Source organism: Pantherophis guttatus, chromosome 3, assembly GCF_059756535.1.
Source record: "Pantherophis guttatus breed Tessera chromosome 3, ASM5975653v1, whole genome shotgun sequence".
NCBI classification, from domain to species: domain Eukaryota; kingdom Metazoa; phylum Chordata; class Lepidosauria; order Squamata; family Colubridae; genus Pantherophis; species Pantherophis guttatus.
This window is the reverse complement of record NC_142065.1, coordinates 73,139,317-73,156,525: the sequence shown is the minus strand read 5'-3', so window position 1 is coordinate 73,156,525 and position 17,209 is coordinate 73,139,317. Positions and strand designations below refer to the sequence as shown.

The 17,209-nt window shown below is 38.1% G+C and overlaps 1 protein-coding gene across 2 annotated transcripts in view; it reads right to left on the bottom strand.

Moving 5' to 3' along the window:
* Positions 1-17,209, bottom strand: part of LOC117677329 (serine/threonine-protein kinase TNNI3K) — a 238,156-nt gene that overhangs the window by 194,956 nt on the left and 25,991 nt on the right. For both annotated transcript variants that reach the window (XM_087889820.1, XM_060689981.2), the window contains 3 exons: positions 7,355-7,440; positions 5,940-6,037; positions 5,380-5,490 (listed from right to left, as the gene is read on the bottom strand). In XM_087889820.1, coding sequence (XP_087745946.1) covers positions 5,380-5,490; positions 5,940-6,037; positions 7,355-7,440 — 295 coding nt within the window. The remainder of the gene's footprint in view (positions 1-5,379; positions 5,491-5,939; positions 6,038-7,354; positions 7,441-17,209) is intronic.

Genomic DNA, 17,209 nt, shown 5'->3' with positions numbered 1-17,209 from the left:
ATACTTGGGATACAGCATACACAGTGACCTCATATGTATGCATGCTGACCTGAATTTGTTTCTCCTTACTATATAATTAAATCTTGAGAATAAGAATTAATATGTGATATATATCATAATCTAAGAACAAAAATATAATTTATGGGCATCTTAATATAGAACCAAGGGTTTTTGGATTTGAGGCCTTTAGTATAAATGATTCAAACTAATCTTAAAGTTGAGTGATTTGATTAGTTAATCTGCATATTTTTATTTTATTTTATTTTACTTCAAATTTATATACCGCCCTTCTCCCTAGGGACTCAGGGCGGTGTACAGCCAAGTAAAAACTCATAAATACATAATACATAATACATAGATTAAGAACAGATTAAAAGGAAATATCTCAATTTGGCCCAAAATTTAAAAAGACAAACGAATTTAAAATCATTTAAAATCATTTAAAAGGATTTGTTAGGCCAGCCCGGCTTGTTGAAAAAGGAAAGTTTTAAGGGAACGGCGGAAGGCATGAAGGTCTTTGATTCTCCTTATCTCTGGGGGCAGTTGATTCCAGAGGGTGGGAGCCCCCACAGAGAAGGCCCTCCCCCTGGGGGTCACCAGCCTGCATTGCTTGGCTGATGGCACCCCGAGGAGGCCCTCTCTGTGGGAGCGCACGGGTCGATGGGAGATCGTCGGTGGCAGAAGGCGGTCTCGAAGATAACTAGGTCCTATGCCATGGAGCGCTTTAAAGGTGGTAACCAACAGCTTGAAGTGCACCCAGAAGACCACTGGGAGCCAGTGCAGCTCCCGCAGGAGCGGTGTTATGCGGGAGCGCCATGCAGCTCCCGTAATTACCCGCGCGGCCACATTCTGGACCAGTTGGAGCCTCCGGGTGCTCCTCAAGGGTTATCTTCCCAGATAACATTCTCAAAACTATTCCTTGCCATCCTGCCCAGATCTACCCAGTCAGAGTCCAAATCCCACCGGATCTGAGCGATTTTGTCATACAGATATCGTCCGAAATCCTCAGCCCTGCCCTCCAAGGGGTCCTCCCGCACTCCCGGTTGAAGCAGGGAGCGGGTCACTCTGAACAGGGCCGCCGGATGATTCTCTGATGATGCAATAAGAGCGGAAAAGTATTTAGACTTCGCCGCTTTTATCACCACTAGGTAGGTCTTAATATGCGACCTTACCAGTGTTCGATCAGATTCGGTGAGACTGGCCCTCCAACCGCTCTCCAGGTGTCTTTTCTGGAGTTTCATCTCCCTCAGCTCCTCAGTGAACCAAGGAGCCGCGAGGGATCGACACCGGGTCAGAGGCCACAAAGGCACGACTCGATCTAAGGCTCTGCTAGCGGCCCGATCCCAGGCCGCCACCAGGTCCCCGACCGAGTCATGTGCTAGAACCTCAGGAAATGGCCCAAGCTCCATCTGGAATCTATCAGAATCCATCAGGCACCTGGGGCAGACCCATCTTGTAGGCTCCGCCTCCCTGAGGCGGGGTGTAGCGGTTCAAAGATCTAGGCGAAGGAGTGAGTGGTCAGACCATGACAAGGGTTCCATGTCTATATCCCCTATAACAAGGCCACTCAACCACTGGCCAGAGACAAAAATCAAGTCCAAGTGTGACCCCCCCTGTGGGTGGGGCCATGAACTAACTGGGTCAGATCCATGGCCGTCATGGAAGCCATGAACTCCCGGGCCATCTCAGACGTCTCACCAATGGATGGCAAGTTGAAATCACCCATGACCATAAGCTTGGGTGTATCAACTGCCACCGTGGCTATCACGTCGAGTAGCTCGGGCAGGGCCGTTGCCACGTGGCAGGGAGCCAGGTACATGAGCAACAGGCCCATCTGAGCCCCATGACCCCATCTCACAAAGAGAGTTTCACATCCGGCAATCTGTGGCACAGTGGTCTCCCTCGGACCAAGACCTTCTTTAATAATAACCGCCACCCCCCTCCCCTCCCCTGGGCCCTCAGCTGATGAAGCACTCTGAAGCCCAGTGGGCACATCTCAACCAGGGGGACCCCTCCCTCCGGGCCCAACATAACAACATATAACAACATAAAACTGGAGAAGAAATTAAAAATGCAATTTTTCCAGTTTATCACACTGCACATTAATTTAGATCTTGATCTATGCAGTTCAGTTCTACCTAGGTATGAAATAGGTAATACTGCATATCAATAACAGTGATTTTTAAAAAAATTGATTTATATGCCGCCCTTCTCCGGAGACTCAGGGCGGCTTACAATGTGTTAAGCAATAGCCTTCATACTTTTGTATATTTATACAAAGTCAGCTTATTGCCCCCACAAACTGGGTCCTCATTTTACCTACCTTAGAAAAGAAGAAAAGAGTCAACCTTGAGCCTGGTGAGATTCGAACTTACAGTAATTGCAGACAGCTGGTGTTAATCACAATGCTTTTAGTCTGCTGAGCCACCAGCTACCAGCAGGAGCAGGAGCAGAATCAGGAGCAGCAGCTCCTCTTCCTCCTCCCGGCGGAACAGAGCGGAGGGAAACTTGGACCCATTCCTCGGAGGAAACCCAGGTGAGTTAACTTCCCCGGGCGCCCGTTTTGGTCCAGTTTCTCCAAGTATTTGTGTGGGGACTTGCCCACAATTAATTGCAGGGGCAGCGGGTGCGGGACGGTCGGTGTAAGATGCCAGTTTTGCATAAGGCAAAAAAGTTTGGGGGGCTTTAGGGTTTTTTTTTTCCACCTCCCACCCCCCCTCAATTGGAAAAAGTCTCCAGGGTGTTGAGGTGTTGGAAGTTTTTGGTGCTGTCTGAGGTTTTTTATTAACTAACCAGATAATAATCAGGTTGTATGTGAGTGTGTGAGGTGTTTTTTAATTTTTTTTTAATTTAATTTTTTTTTTTAAAGGAAAAGGGCAGGGAGGTTGCCAGTCATTCGTGGTTGTCATTGGCATTTATTCTAAGGAGAGAGAGATCAGCTTGGTTTTTTTTTTTTTAATTCATCGATTTACAGCAAACTATAAAGTTATCCAATCTCCCAGTTCCTGGAAGTCACGTTTACTGCCAATTAGAAAAGAGCAGGTTTCTATGAGGTATATACGTTAACTTTTTACTACAAAAATTATTTTGTTTATGACATGTTCAAAAATACAGATAGTCCTCAATGTACCACCACAATTGAGCCCAATTTTTTTGTTGCTGAGTGAGAAATTTGTTAAGTGAGTATTGCTCCATTTTACAACTTTTCTCAACAGATTTATTAAGTGAATCACTGCACTTCTTAAATTAGTCACATGGTTGTTAAGTGAACCTGGTTTCCCCATTGACTTTGCCTGTCAGAAGGTCGCAAAGGAGGATCACATGACTCTGGGACACTGCAATCATCATAAATGTGAGTCAGCTGTCAAGCATACGAATGTAAATCATGTTTACATTGCAGCATGGGGATGCTGCAATGGTCATAAGTATGGGAAATGGTCATAAGCCACTTTTTTCAGTGCCATTGTAACTTCGAACAGTTACTAAATGAACTGTTGTAAGTTGAGGAGTGCCTGTACTAAAAAAGAATATACTGGAACATTTACAAGGCAATGATTAAAGAGACACACAATAAGTGTGAGCACATTGTAAGCCGCCCTGAGTCTTCGGAGAAGGGCGGCATATAAATCAAATTTTTTTTAAAAAAATGATATATGGAGCATTATAGCATTTGTATTGCTATAAGATTTTGGATTGGTTCACAGAAAAAACATTAGGAGGGTCAAATGAGTCCTCCGAGAGAACGTAGGTCCAAAGCCCATCTGGATTACTCCAGGAAGGAATTCAGGAGATTCAGAATTAGATGTAAAATATATTTTCAAACGATAATAACTTTCTAGTTACTACGACAGCCTTTGATTCACCCTCAGAGGTTATAACTCAGTGTGTAATCATAAGAGAGAGACCACAGCACTTTCACAACACCACTTGTTTACAGCTGTAAACAAAAATACAATATGTGAAGCTGAGCAATAGATTGTTTTGGCAGAAATGTTTATCTTTTCTGACTGATCAGGCTTTAGATCAAGCTGAGAAGGAAGGAAGAGTGTTACAAATCCATTTATATATTACCATCTGTGCTACAAACTGAACTTGTGGAAACATTTTGCTTATGATTTTAGAAGCCTGCAGCAAGCTCTCATCTATCATCTGTCTGTTATCTATTTCACCTGCACTGTACTTGGATCACAGATAAATTAACAATTTTCACAGTATATTTTCTGACTGAAAACTGAAGTTTTACTGATAAATGTAACAGAGTAATAGGATAACTGTGTTGGGAATATATGTTCACCATAGTTTATGGTTTGTTGTGATGGCAGGTTGTTGTATCAGCTGGCAACTTCCTGCAGCCAGGCAGAGCTTCCCAATGGCCATTGCTGGATGGTTTTCAATTTGTTTGTGGTTGTGATGTCATCTGCTCGTAACTTCTACCCTCTGTTAGAGACCTTCTAGTGTCAACAGAGATGTTGACAGATGAGACAAGAATCCAAAAATGGTAGTTGGCAAACTATGCAGGCCAGAGAAAGGAACTATATGTGCAATCAACTGCATCCATGATATACCCATAAACCATAGTGCATCATCTGAATCAGTCCAATGTGTAATTAACGGCCCATCCACACTGTTGTTTCCACTCTCTACTTCTTCAAAAACAGTTTGAAGTTGATGTGCAGCTTGGCATTCCGAGAACATAACAGAGTGTTCTCTCTAACAGGCCAATCAGAGTGTGCTAAAAAGGGGCATTCAGTCGGTACTTCATACACTTCAAACATGCCCTGATCTGGTTGGCTCAAACACCCTTGGCCATTTGATCATGGTTAGATTGAGTCAGAGACAGCTTTTTCCCATCCAAGCCTATACAGCCTCTAGGCACTCAAATATATTTTATGTAATATATATCTTAATTTTGCAGCAGAAAATTATATAAAAACATTTATACATTAGACATGTATAGAAAGACATTTATAGATAGCATTTCTGTTTAGAAAACAGCAATTATTTTTAAGGTGTTTTAGAAGTTTATGTTTTAGAAATTTAAAAATCATTTCTAAATTCTTTTCTTGACACAAACTCTCAATAATATTTAGCAGCACAAAATCATCCCTAAATTAAAGGTAAATGCACTTAATCAATAGGAAATCTACTCAAATGCAAAGGAGTATTTTTAGATCAACATCAAAATGGCAGATATTATTGGATAAGTGAAGCCCCACTCCTTTTAATATGTGATACATGTTTAAAGGGGAGAGGGCTTCTAGCACTCAGTCACACCTATCATTTTGATGTTATTGACCATCAGTATGGACAACTTGTTTTACATTTATCATGTTTTTAATTCTAATTATTATTTCAATATATATATGTAAGTAGGCATACCTCATGATGACCAGCTATTGTAGCAATATGAAGAGCAGTAAGTGCTCCGTATCCAACTTGTTGAACATCAGCTCCACTGTGCAATAAAGCCGTTAAAAGTTCTGCATTGTCCTGAAATTTGGAAAAGTAAATAATTATTGATAAAATATATTATGGAAAGTGGTAGAGCACATGTTTTGTTTGCAGAAAGTTCCAAGCGTCTCAGTTAGATCTGAAAAAGGGACTCTTAAGAAAACCTGGAAAACTACAGCTATTGGGTATATTTTGCTGTTTTCCAAACAAGTATATTGATACTAGAATTTTCTACACTGGCTGAAGCTCACGAGAGCTGGAGTCACAAACATTTCGGAGAACGGATTGGCAAATAAAAATTATGCTGAGCTAGATAGATCAATAATGTGTTATTGTCTTAGAAGCCGTATTTATGTTATTACACTAATGAAAATTGCCCTTGATTAAAGTTTGCCGTGGAATGATAACTGAAAAATATATCCTCCAGGAAACATGAGAATCAAGCGCTTTTGAAATCAGATACAATTAATTAATGTAATCCTGTTTACCTTGTAAGCTGCTAAATGCAGAGCTGTAAATCCATTTCTTGTCAGCCTAGAGGGACGCAGCCCTTTTAGCATAAGGGTCCGAATATGTGTTTTATGTCCTGTGAAATAAACATTGGTCACAGAAGTAACTTAAATATATCAGATACAAGCAGATGAAAGTGCCTATCCTTCAGATTAGTAATATATTTAAATTTAGAAGTCCAATGAAATTACTTGGATACTTCCCTTATTATCCTATATTGGAAAATAAGCAATATCAGTTAAATAATACTTGGGATGAATTCCAGTGTGCTTTTTGACTAGGAAAATGATATATTACATACAAGAGATTGTCTGTACCTCTTGTCAAGATAGCTCTTATAAACCATCTCTTCTGATATGCTATGGAGGAGGGGTCTCCAACTTTGGCAACTTTAAGATTTTTGGACTTCAAGTCCCAGAGTTCAGTTGAAGTCCACAAATCTTAAAGTTGCCAAGGTTGGAGACCTCTGCTATGGTGTCAGCTTTGGAAGCCGGAAGCTTAGGCCGGAAGCTTCCATGCTGCCACCTTCTCATGTGTGGGAAAGTAGGAGGGAGGATTTAGTAGAGGATTTAGTTGTTGGTAGACATAATAGCATTCTTCCTGTCGGCAATCCAGCATTTGGAGAAGGAGTGGTCAGAGTGCTAAGTCGAGATGGGACGGACATTGATTGGAGCATGTGATCAACTGAGGAGTGAGGGGATGGTTTTGGGGGTTTTGATTTACTGAGGGAAAACCCGAACCTTTCAGATTCGGGTTTCCCAGATGTGCCAGTTTACCTACTCTAGTAAAGAGAACTTTCGAAAATGCTTGCTTCCGCATCTTTACTCAGAGTTGGGGTTTTCTGGAACGCTGACATTTATGGAGGATTAAGTGATTCAGAGTAGATTCTGAATGTACATATATAGGTGGAACACCCAAGATGATGAAAAAGATCCTAGCATTTACAAGAGATTCTCTCAAACATCATTGGATGAGGTGTTCCCTACTGATATTGTAAAATCTGTAACCTATTATTTCTTTATTAAATTTCAGTAACAACCCGTTTTCTTTATTAAATTACGGCAACAACCCGTTTTTACATTAGCAGAAAACTATGATTGCTTCTTCTCCATGGCTCTGTTAATTTTTTTCTTGTTCTAATTTGTAACTGAGTTTAATGCATATGGCCCAAAAGATGACTTTTCTAAATATCACCATCAACAATATCATCATCATCATTATCTGTATTTCTATTTTGTTGAAGCAATTTTGCTATTGTCACCTGATCACTGCGTATGATTAGATCAAATTAATGCTGAAAATTAACAAATAGTAATAGTTTCGCTGTGATTTATTAAAATCAAGTAAAATAATTAACCATAGCAACAAGGATGATACTGGCTGAAATACTTACCATTGCAAATACAACACAGATGTAAAAGAGATAGCCCATTTTCCGTGCGGTAATTTAAATTCACTTTGCTGAAAGCTTCATCAGAGCTGAAAGAAAAAAAGATTTCATAGATAAGTCTAGTTGTCATATTTTGGTGTGTTTTCATTTATTGTGAAAATTCTAAAAGAGGAGAAAATATATTTCATGATTTCATAAGATATGGGAAGCAACATTTTGATTATTTATGGGGGGGTTTTGCACCATAGTTTAGTGCATAGCATTAGGATTTTGGGATAGTTTCCTATTTAAGTACTAAGTGGTTCCAACCTAGGTAGTCTTTTCAAGATCAAACAAGCTTAGGTGTGTGTGTTGCTACATATTATGACACTGTCAAAGTAATGTGTGCTAAATTCAGTTTGCTCATTTCTGCTTGCTATTACATAAACCTCATTCTGAAAATTCTAGATCTACATCACATTCCATTTTCTCCAACTTTCTCTTCAAATCTTTCAAGCAATAGTATAAAAGAATGATGAATTCTGAGATTTATATATCCTGTCACTCTCTTGTTCTCAGAAAAAAACTTCTTTTTTTTTACAGGAAAACAAAAGCTCAATGTTAGAAAGCTGAAATAGTCAGGAGGAAAGTTGGCCTAATGCCGAACCTCCTGAATCTGGGGAAACATCAAGAAAGACCATGGCTCGGTTTACACATGTTGTAAAGGTGGAGCTCCATGCAAGATCCAATCAAATAGGCAATAATAATGGAATATTAGGTGAAAAACCAACGACATTTGAAGGGGCACAAATTGTCTTCCCCTAGTTTATTTTTTGCATATAATTTTTGGTATACCCAAAATACCAAATTTTGATATATATATTTTTATTAAAACATTTAAAAAAGAAGATTAAAAAATAGAAAAGCTAATATCAAGAGAGAAAAAAGGAAAAAAAGGAAAAAGGGAAAAGTGCAACAAGGTGAAGAAAAATAGAAAAGAAAGAAAAAGATATAAAGGAATGGCTTCTGATACTCTTCACAGCAGTTAAAAGTACAAATATATTTTAACCTCTCTCCACAACGCTGCATCATATTACTTTTCTTTCTATAATCTATCCCAGAGTTTCTCATCTTCAGCAAATTTAAGCTGTGTGAACTTCAATTCCCAGAACTGGAGTGGAGTTGAAATCCACAAGTTTAAAGCTGCTGAGATTGAGAAACACTGATCTATTCTCTCTAATCATCAAAACTCTAAATTAAAGTTCCTTTTTTATTTTTACACAAGATACTAAACATCGATAATATTTTTTCTGTCCACTCTAGTTTAGAATAAGTAAGCTCTGCATACTTTTCCTGGGCAGTCTTCCTTCTGCACTTTGGGAAGAGAAATTTACAAGCATTGCTTTTCACCGTCATATGAATATTTTTCATGTCATTTCAGTCAACAAACTGATTAAGATCAGGCTTTATGAAAAGTTTTTGTGCTTTCTGAACTATGGTTCCTAGAAACCATAGTTAGTATTGACTACCTTTGTTTGGCAGACAATAAACCTAAATAAAGAAAGGCAGAAGGAGACAGCCACACGAGTATAGCATAACCTCTAACCATATAGAGTTTAATAAGAAAAATGACCATAAGAGTTTCCACATTCCTCTTAGGGAAGGTTAGATGGGAGGATGTGACCCAAGTCTTATTCATGTGGATCTTCTTTTTGTTAACTATTGTTTAGCATCACAGAAGCAGAGAATGCTATTATAGGCTACTAGGTCCTACCCCTTGCTCAGCACAGGAATCTGTTTTAAAGTAGACCCAGCCTTTATCTGAATGCATTGAATGTAGGGGAATCCAGTACCTCTCTCAATAATTGGTTTCACGGTCAATGGCTGTTATTGTTAGGAAGGCTTTTTCTTGTAATATTTAATACAACAATCCCTTCTTGTAAAATCATTATTCTTTGTCCTAGGCTCTGGAAATAGAGGGAATAGATGTCTTGACCAACATCTTCTCAGGTATTTGAAGATTCCTGTCATACCCTGCAGCATTTCTTTTAAAAGTTAAAACATAGTTTCTAGTTTCCTCAGTGACCTATTCTGAACTTATCCCGGTTTCTCCAAATCCTTCGTAAAATGTTGTGCCCAGAACAGGACATATTATTGGAGGTGGAGACCATTCAAAACAGAATAAATGGAAATATATTTTTTTTCCAGTGATTTGGAAAATATGATTCTTCAGCAAACTTCTTTTGTTGTGGGGTTTGTTTTTTTGGCAGGCTATTCCTTCCAGTATCTTTTTCATAAGCACTTTGATCAAACTGGCTCAGGACTGGAAAACAGAATCCAGTCTTGGCTTTTCACTAGCTTGATTTATTTATTTGATTTTTATCCTGCCTTTATTACTTTATAAGTAACTCAAGGCAGAAAACATACCTAATGCCCCTTCTTCCTCCTATTTCACAACAACAACCCTGGGCAGAGAGAGTGACTGGCCTAAAGTCACTCAGCCAGTTTTTCATGCCTAAAGTGGGACTAGAATTCACAGGCTCCTAGTTTCTAGGCCAGCACTTTAACCAGTAAACTGGGTCTCTTATGATAATGTCATAATCAGAGCCCAACCAATACCTTTCTCTGTTGCAGATATATTAGCAAGGAATGCCTTCAGTTCCTGGTACCAGGAATCCTGACCTAAACTTTTCACAGGGAAGAAAAACAATGAGCAAAGGAAATACTAGATCCTGTGAGATACCTTTGCCCAGTCTGCAACTTTTTCCAAGGATGGGCTTTCTTACTTTTTACCTTGTGAAGTGCTTCTTTTCTTCCTTTTGTATAGCTAACCCATTTTACTGCTTGACTGCCTTAAAACCTTAATAAAGATTAATTAAATTTTCAAGAGAAACAGGGAATAAGGAATGCTTTTAAAAAATCATAACATTATTTTGCGTCTTGCTTATGAAAAGGATGATCCTTTTTTTTAAAGAAATTGTTATCTAAAAACATCTGTAGTCATTTCATTGTAATTTTCTATTAATCTGAAGCATAATATTCCATTATATAGGTATAATTAAAAGAATTTCATTTTAAGCAATATCTATCTTTAAGAAAGAAATGCTATTTTCTCCATTTTTCCCTCATTTTCTGTACAATTGCACCACACAACTATGCTGGCAATTTCTACAGCCACTGAATATTAGGTATGCATTAAAAAATTCTAAGCCCAATTTATTTTTTAATTTTCTTCTACTGCTATTGAACTGATACATTTTAATACAGCCTAAGGATTTCATGGTGCTTCCCAAAGAAGTATATGGATGAAGTGAATAATTAAAAGGAAAGCATTATTAGTAATGCGCTTCTAATATTATGATATTCACCTAGGATATATAGATACGTGATCTTATTAAAAACTGATCTGCAGCATTAGTACTTGTTACACACAGGTTTTAGCAAAAATGCAAGATTGCTAAAATGCTACAGAATTGGCAGTTTTATGATTCATTAACTATAGTCATTTACCTCCTATTACAATTGTATGCTAGAGAAACAAAACAGCATTCATTAATGAAAATATAGTTAAAAAAACTAGCAACAAACTAAATATATAAACCAAACTTCACAAAAATCTTTAATTAGTAAATACATAGAAGCAGCACTTTTAATATTTAGAGCTGCTTTCACTGGACATTCTCTCCCATCCCTATTCTCTATTGATTTAAAAATAGATTCTTATAGAAAAAGAAACAATAGCTGAAATAATGGCGAGCATTTATTAGAAGGCCAAATTTCAAAATGCGTTTTAAAATTGGATTATAAAAGTGCCATGGGTTTGCAACGTGTCCCAAATTATTTTGTAGTTGACAAATAAGTTATGGAAAAGTTTTGAACTGATATCTCTTTCTTTTTGTTGCTTCTTTCTTACATAAGAAAGAAAAACATAATCAGTTCAGCAATAGATTTGTGCATGTTAGATTTTTTTAAACAAATTCCTTAAGCATCTGATTACTTTTCTGACTATTCAAGAGTGTAATCTTAAAATTGCATTGTAATTAAAAAGGTAGAAAATTTGTGATGAATGATTTTTGTCTGAGAGTCTTTTCCCAGGGCTGATTTGAAGGCCTATCCAGACCTATTAGAGTAAGCCAAAACCACCACAGCAGTGCAGTGATGGCAAATCTTCTGGGTCTGGCATGTCAAAAATTCAGAAAATCCTTGACTCTGCTGGCATGTCACACTGCTAATCCCCAAACCAAAGAGAAGCAATTCTCTATCTCCCCCACCACCCGTTCAAGCTACTCTGAACAGTGGCAATCTGTGAAGCACCTAGGGTGGGACTGAACAACAATAGCACTTAGACTTATATACCGTATTTTTCGGAATGTAAGATGCACCAGAGTATAAGTCCCATCTGGACTATTGTAACGCTCTCTACATGGGGCTCCCCTTGAGGAGCACTCGGAGGCTCCAACTGGCGCAGAGTGCAGCCGCGCGGGTGGTGACGGGAGCGACGTGGCACTCCCATGTAACACCTCTCCTGCGCGAGCTGCACTGGCTCCCGGTGGTCTTCTGAGTGCACTTCAAGGTTTCGGTTATCACCTTTAGAGCGCTCCATGGCTTAGGACCTGGTTATTTACGGGACCGCCTGCTACCACCAATAGCTCCCACCGACCAGTACGCTCCCATAGAGAGGGGCTCCTCCGGGTGCCGTCGGCCAAACAATGTCGACTGGCGGCCCCCGGAGGGAGAGCCTTCTCTGTGGGGGCACCTACTATCTGGAACAAGCTCCCCCCGGAGATACGGAGGATCCTGGATCTGCGTACCTTCCGTCGCGCGCTCAAGACTTTCCTATTTCATCAAGCTGGCCTGACCTAAGTTTTTCCCCTTTTTAAATGGAAATTTTAAATTTGGTTTTAAATTATTGGGGTTTTAAATTTGTTCAGCCAAATTATTTAATTCGTTTTAGTCTATTTTAAATTTTGTATTTATATGTTTTATTCTATGGCTGTTCACCGCCCTGAGTCCTTCGGGAGTAGGGCGGTATACAAATTCAATAAAATAAATAAATAAAATAAAATAAATAAGACGTACCTACCTTTTTTGGTCATTTTTTTTAAAGTTTTTTTTTTTTTTTTTTTTTTTAGACAAACACACATACAAACATACAATGTATTTTCTTTGAACAGAGTATTTGGCTGGTTCACAAATTTAAACTGTGTTTAGTCATTTCAATTAAATTTACAATTTCTATATTTCCTTTTTGCCATATTTATTCCTCATCTATTTTTTTTAAAAAAAAACCAATATTACCCTTCATCCTCATCTCTAATCTTAATCAAATTCAATTTTTCCCTTCTATTCTATATTATACCCCTTCCCATTGTCATCTATTTTTATATCCATCCTCACATTGGTTAATTATGTAATATTACAGTTGTTTAATACAAATTCAACATTTTAATATAAATCAATTAGTTATATAACTATCTTTTTTGTATATTAATCAATATGAATATGAATATTCCAATTATTTCCATGCAACCCAATTTCTTACAAATCAATTAATTATATTTACCAATAATAATAAACCAAATAATTTCCCCCTCTTATGTTACTCATTTTCACATCTTAAACAGTTTTGCCCTTATAATCCTTCAAATCACAACTTAATTATTTCTACTTTCATCGCAATATATAATTAAAAATATTTCAATCATTACAATTTCCCTAATTAAATTTAAAAATGTTCTAGCTGTTATCCAAGCTATAATTTAATCCTTTTTACTTTCACCACCATATACCATTAAAGATATTTCAATTGTTACAGTTTATACTTATTCATATTTCTAAAAAAAATAAAAAAATAAAAATTTATTGTCTAGATTTAAAAAATACAAAGACAAATATTCCAATTATTATTCATTTCATTTTTACAATCATTATTTCCCATTTATTTCTTACTACTATTCATATTTCAATTCTAAATATGTATAACATTTTTCTCTTTAATGTCGTTTTCTCCCTTCCCTTTTTTATTTTTGCCTTTTTCTTTCTCCTTTTTTTCTTTTGTGTTTAAAATCTTGAACTCTCCTCTTTTGCCCTAAATTTCCCATTGTTTGCACCTACCTTTTTTGGTGAGGAAAAAGAAGAAAAATAAATCTCCCTCTGCCTCTGCCTAATTTTGCCTCCTTGCAGCAAACAGCAAACAATCTGCTTTACTTTCAGTTTCGTTTTCAACATAGCTTGCTTAACACAAGGGAAAAAAAAATCTGCTCCAGCAATTTACCTCTTTGCAGCAAGCAACAGAGCCCTGCGCAAAACAGCTGAGAGCAAATCAGCTGTGAGTCGGGAGGCTGATCTAATCAACTTGTGTTAATTAGTCTGTGCTGAAGCTGAAAGGAGCTGTTTTTTCTTGCTGTTTGCTTGCAAGGAGGTAACTGCTGCGAGACACAGGCCAAAGGGTGGGGGCCAGTGGGTGGGCAGGGCTACATTCGGTGAACAAGAGCACTTAAATTTTCACCCTCTTTTAGGGAGGAAAAAGGTGCGTCTTATACTCTGAAAAATAGGTACCACTTCACAGTGCTTTCCAGGCCTCTCTAAGTGGTTTACAGAGTCAGCATTGCCCCAACAATCTAGGTCTTCATTTTACTGACCTGTTAAGGCAGGGGTGAGAAACTATGGCAACTTTATGACTTGTGGACTTCAATTCCCAGACTTCCTGAGCCAGCATGGACTAGTACCCAGACACCCTCTCTGAGGGAGATGGGCAGTTAAGAAATGTGAAATTTAAATCAAAACATTACTTAAGGGGCATTGCTATTGTAGCAACCTGAAAAATCACCACAAGCAGAATATGCTGTGTTTCGTAATGGTTGCAAGATGCAATTTTATAAACCCAGGTACTGGCAGCCATGTTAAATTACTCAGTGCTACTACATAGAGGGGTTATCCAGATCCGTAAGCATTCCAACAGATCTGTAAACTTTAATTGAAAGGAGGAGAATATGAAAAACAATAAAGCATGAATCCCGGCTTTACACCACATTAATTTTAATAGCCCTTAGCTAAGCAAAAACAATCTGCAGTAGACTCACCAGAAAGAATACATAGAACTTCCTTCCTTCCTTCCTTCCCTCTCTCCCTCCTAATGAGGGACGGAGCCACGTGATGGTATAGGATGCCAATGGAATCCATGCATTTTGAGACCATTTAATATAAAAAGAGTAATGATAGAATTGCTCCATGAAGGCTTTATGTTCTGCAAGATGACTTAGAGTTCAGTAATAAATAAAACAAAATTTGGGATAATGTCTACTCAGCACTTCCTACCTGGAAAGAAAATGTTTGTGCCCCTGCCCTTAGATGTCATCCTTTATTACTAAAGTTATAGCCTAGATTACTTTACTCATCCAGTTATTTTGTGATGGCTACCTCATTCTTCACCTACTCTCCCACTGTGTGCACAATAAACTTGTAGCAACCAGGAAAACACACTGAGCAATGATGAGATTGTGAAACATCCAGATTTTTATTCAGATTAAATACTAACATTTGCTCTTGTTTCTGTTGGACCATGCTCTCATATCTTAAGAAAAGCTTAGCACACAAAAATGGGTTGGAAACAAATGAGATTGCTAAGCATGACAGTTCTGAAGCCAGTGTCCCTATGACTAACACGCTAAAATGATTAGTTTGGCTGCATTTGCTAAATGGAAACTTTTCTTGTACATTGTTGTGCTATAAACCCATATGTTATAGTCACTTAAAAAAACGTTATAGATTTTATTCTCCACTGGCTTTTTTCTACAAAAATGTTCAACTTGCATAGAAAATCTCATTTTTCATGTATATATGAATTTCTTAATTTTTTCAGGCTTATCTTGATTAATACTTGATTAAATATTTCCCCCCTCTGGCTATTACTTGAGTTTTTACAAAATAAACAACAGCATTGAAGGTATATTCAAATGATTCCCGCTATTACTAATAAACTCATATGGATTAGATGGAGTGAATTGATATTGTCAAAAGATAATAGTTATGATTCTGTTTTCATCATCATCGCTATCATTATCATCATATTGCACCCTTGCATTGAACCCCAGGTTCTCAAAATTAGAATTACTATTCAAATTCTCAGAGCTCTCAGTCTGAAGGGAATAGCACAGAAGTTTTAATAATAAATAATAAATACAAATGAATAATACTCAATTAGGGCCTGATTTCTCTTTGTAATGAAAGTGAAATGTTTTCTTTTATTTTGTAACTTATTTATAAGCTAGTTATTGTAAAGTATCTTTGGTCAGCTTTCATTCTTTAAATATATTTCTCAATCTAGATTTAGGGAAAACTGTTCCTGAGATGTCAAACTTGGTTCCAGATTCAGTTACAAATGTTTTGTTTGATGGTTGAATTGTCTTCTTTTAGGGTTCAGAAACAAAATTCAAGCTGTATGTCGGATGGAGGTATTTGCATACACTGTGCAAATCATACGGCTATCTGCAAGGGATAGTGGTGAAAAATGATCAAATGTGCCCAATGACGTCACCATGCAATTGCTATCTTTTTTCAGACATTAGAATGGAAATGCCTAAGCATAACATCTCCACAATCTGGGATCATGATGTGCATTTACCATTTTGGCCTCATCACAGTTGCTGCCATTTTGTACAGGGCCAAAGTTTTTCTTTCATAAGATACTTCTGCAAGGGCAAGAAACACACATTTGCCCTTTCAAGATTCTTTTTCCTTTCTGCTTTCAGGATTAAAATTGGTTACCTTACACATGTTCCCTCTCTACCCTTGAAACATGCATCTTTCAACAGAATCTAATTCCCTAATCACTGGCCTTAATTGAACACATTTCAAATAATTGAAATCCTGCCACTGGCCACAATGAGATCACAGCACAAACTTAGATGTGTCGACACCAAGCTCCATGAGTTCAACAAAACTTAACCCAAGTGAGTGTATATAAATTCCATTTAGCACTATGCAGCTCTTTAACAGAATAACAGAGTTGTTAGGAACTTTGAACTTCTTCTAGTCCAACCCCTTGCTCAAGCAGGAAACCTTATACCGTTTCAGACAAATGATTGTCCAATCTCTTCTTAAAAACCTCCAATGTTGGAGCATCCAAAACTTCTGGAGGAAAGTTGTTCCACTGATTAATTGTTCTAACTGTCAGGACATTTCTTCTTAATTCTAGGTTGGTTCTTTCCTTGATTAGAGTCTATCCATTGCTTCTTGTTTTGCCTTCAGATACTTTGGAGAATCTTCTTTGTGGCAACCCCTTAAATATTGGAATATTGCTATCATGTCACCTATGATGATGTCATATACGATCAGTGGTGGGTTCCTCCCGGTTCGGCCCGGTTCGGCTGAGCCGGTAGTGGTGATGATATGACATCACTGAATCGGTTCTCTTTGTTCAGGAGCTGGGCCCTCCCGCCCGCCCCCGTGTTATTCTTACCTTTTATTTGGCCCCACCCCCAATCTATTTGCTGCCTCCCGAGTCCCAGCTGATGGGCTAGAAGGAAAAAAACTGTTTAAACTCTTGCCACGGGGCTTCAAAGGGCAGCCCTACAGCTGATCAGTGTTAAAAAGCAGTGTGGTGGTGGACCAGTGCCTCCAAAAACAAATGAGTAGACCGGTGCCTGCAAAACAAATGGGTAGACCAGAACGCTCCAAGAACAAATGGGTAGACCAGTACAGCTCTGCAAGCAGTTAAAAGCCTGGTAGACCAGTACCTCTGCTAAATCCTAAAGAATTGTCATATGACCATCAAACCACGCCCACAAAATAAGCCACGCCCACAGAACCAGTAGTAAAAAAATTTAGAACCCACCCCTCTATACGATATATAATACCGTGTTTCCCCGAAAATAAGAC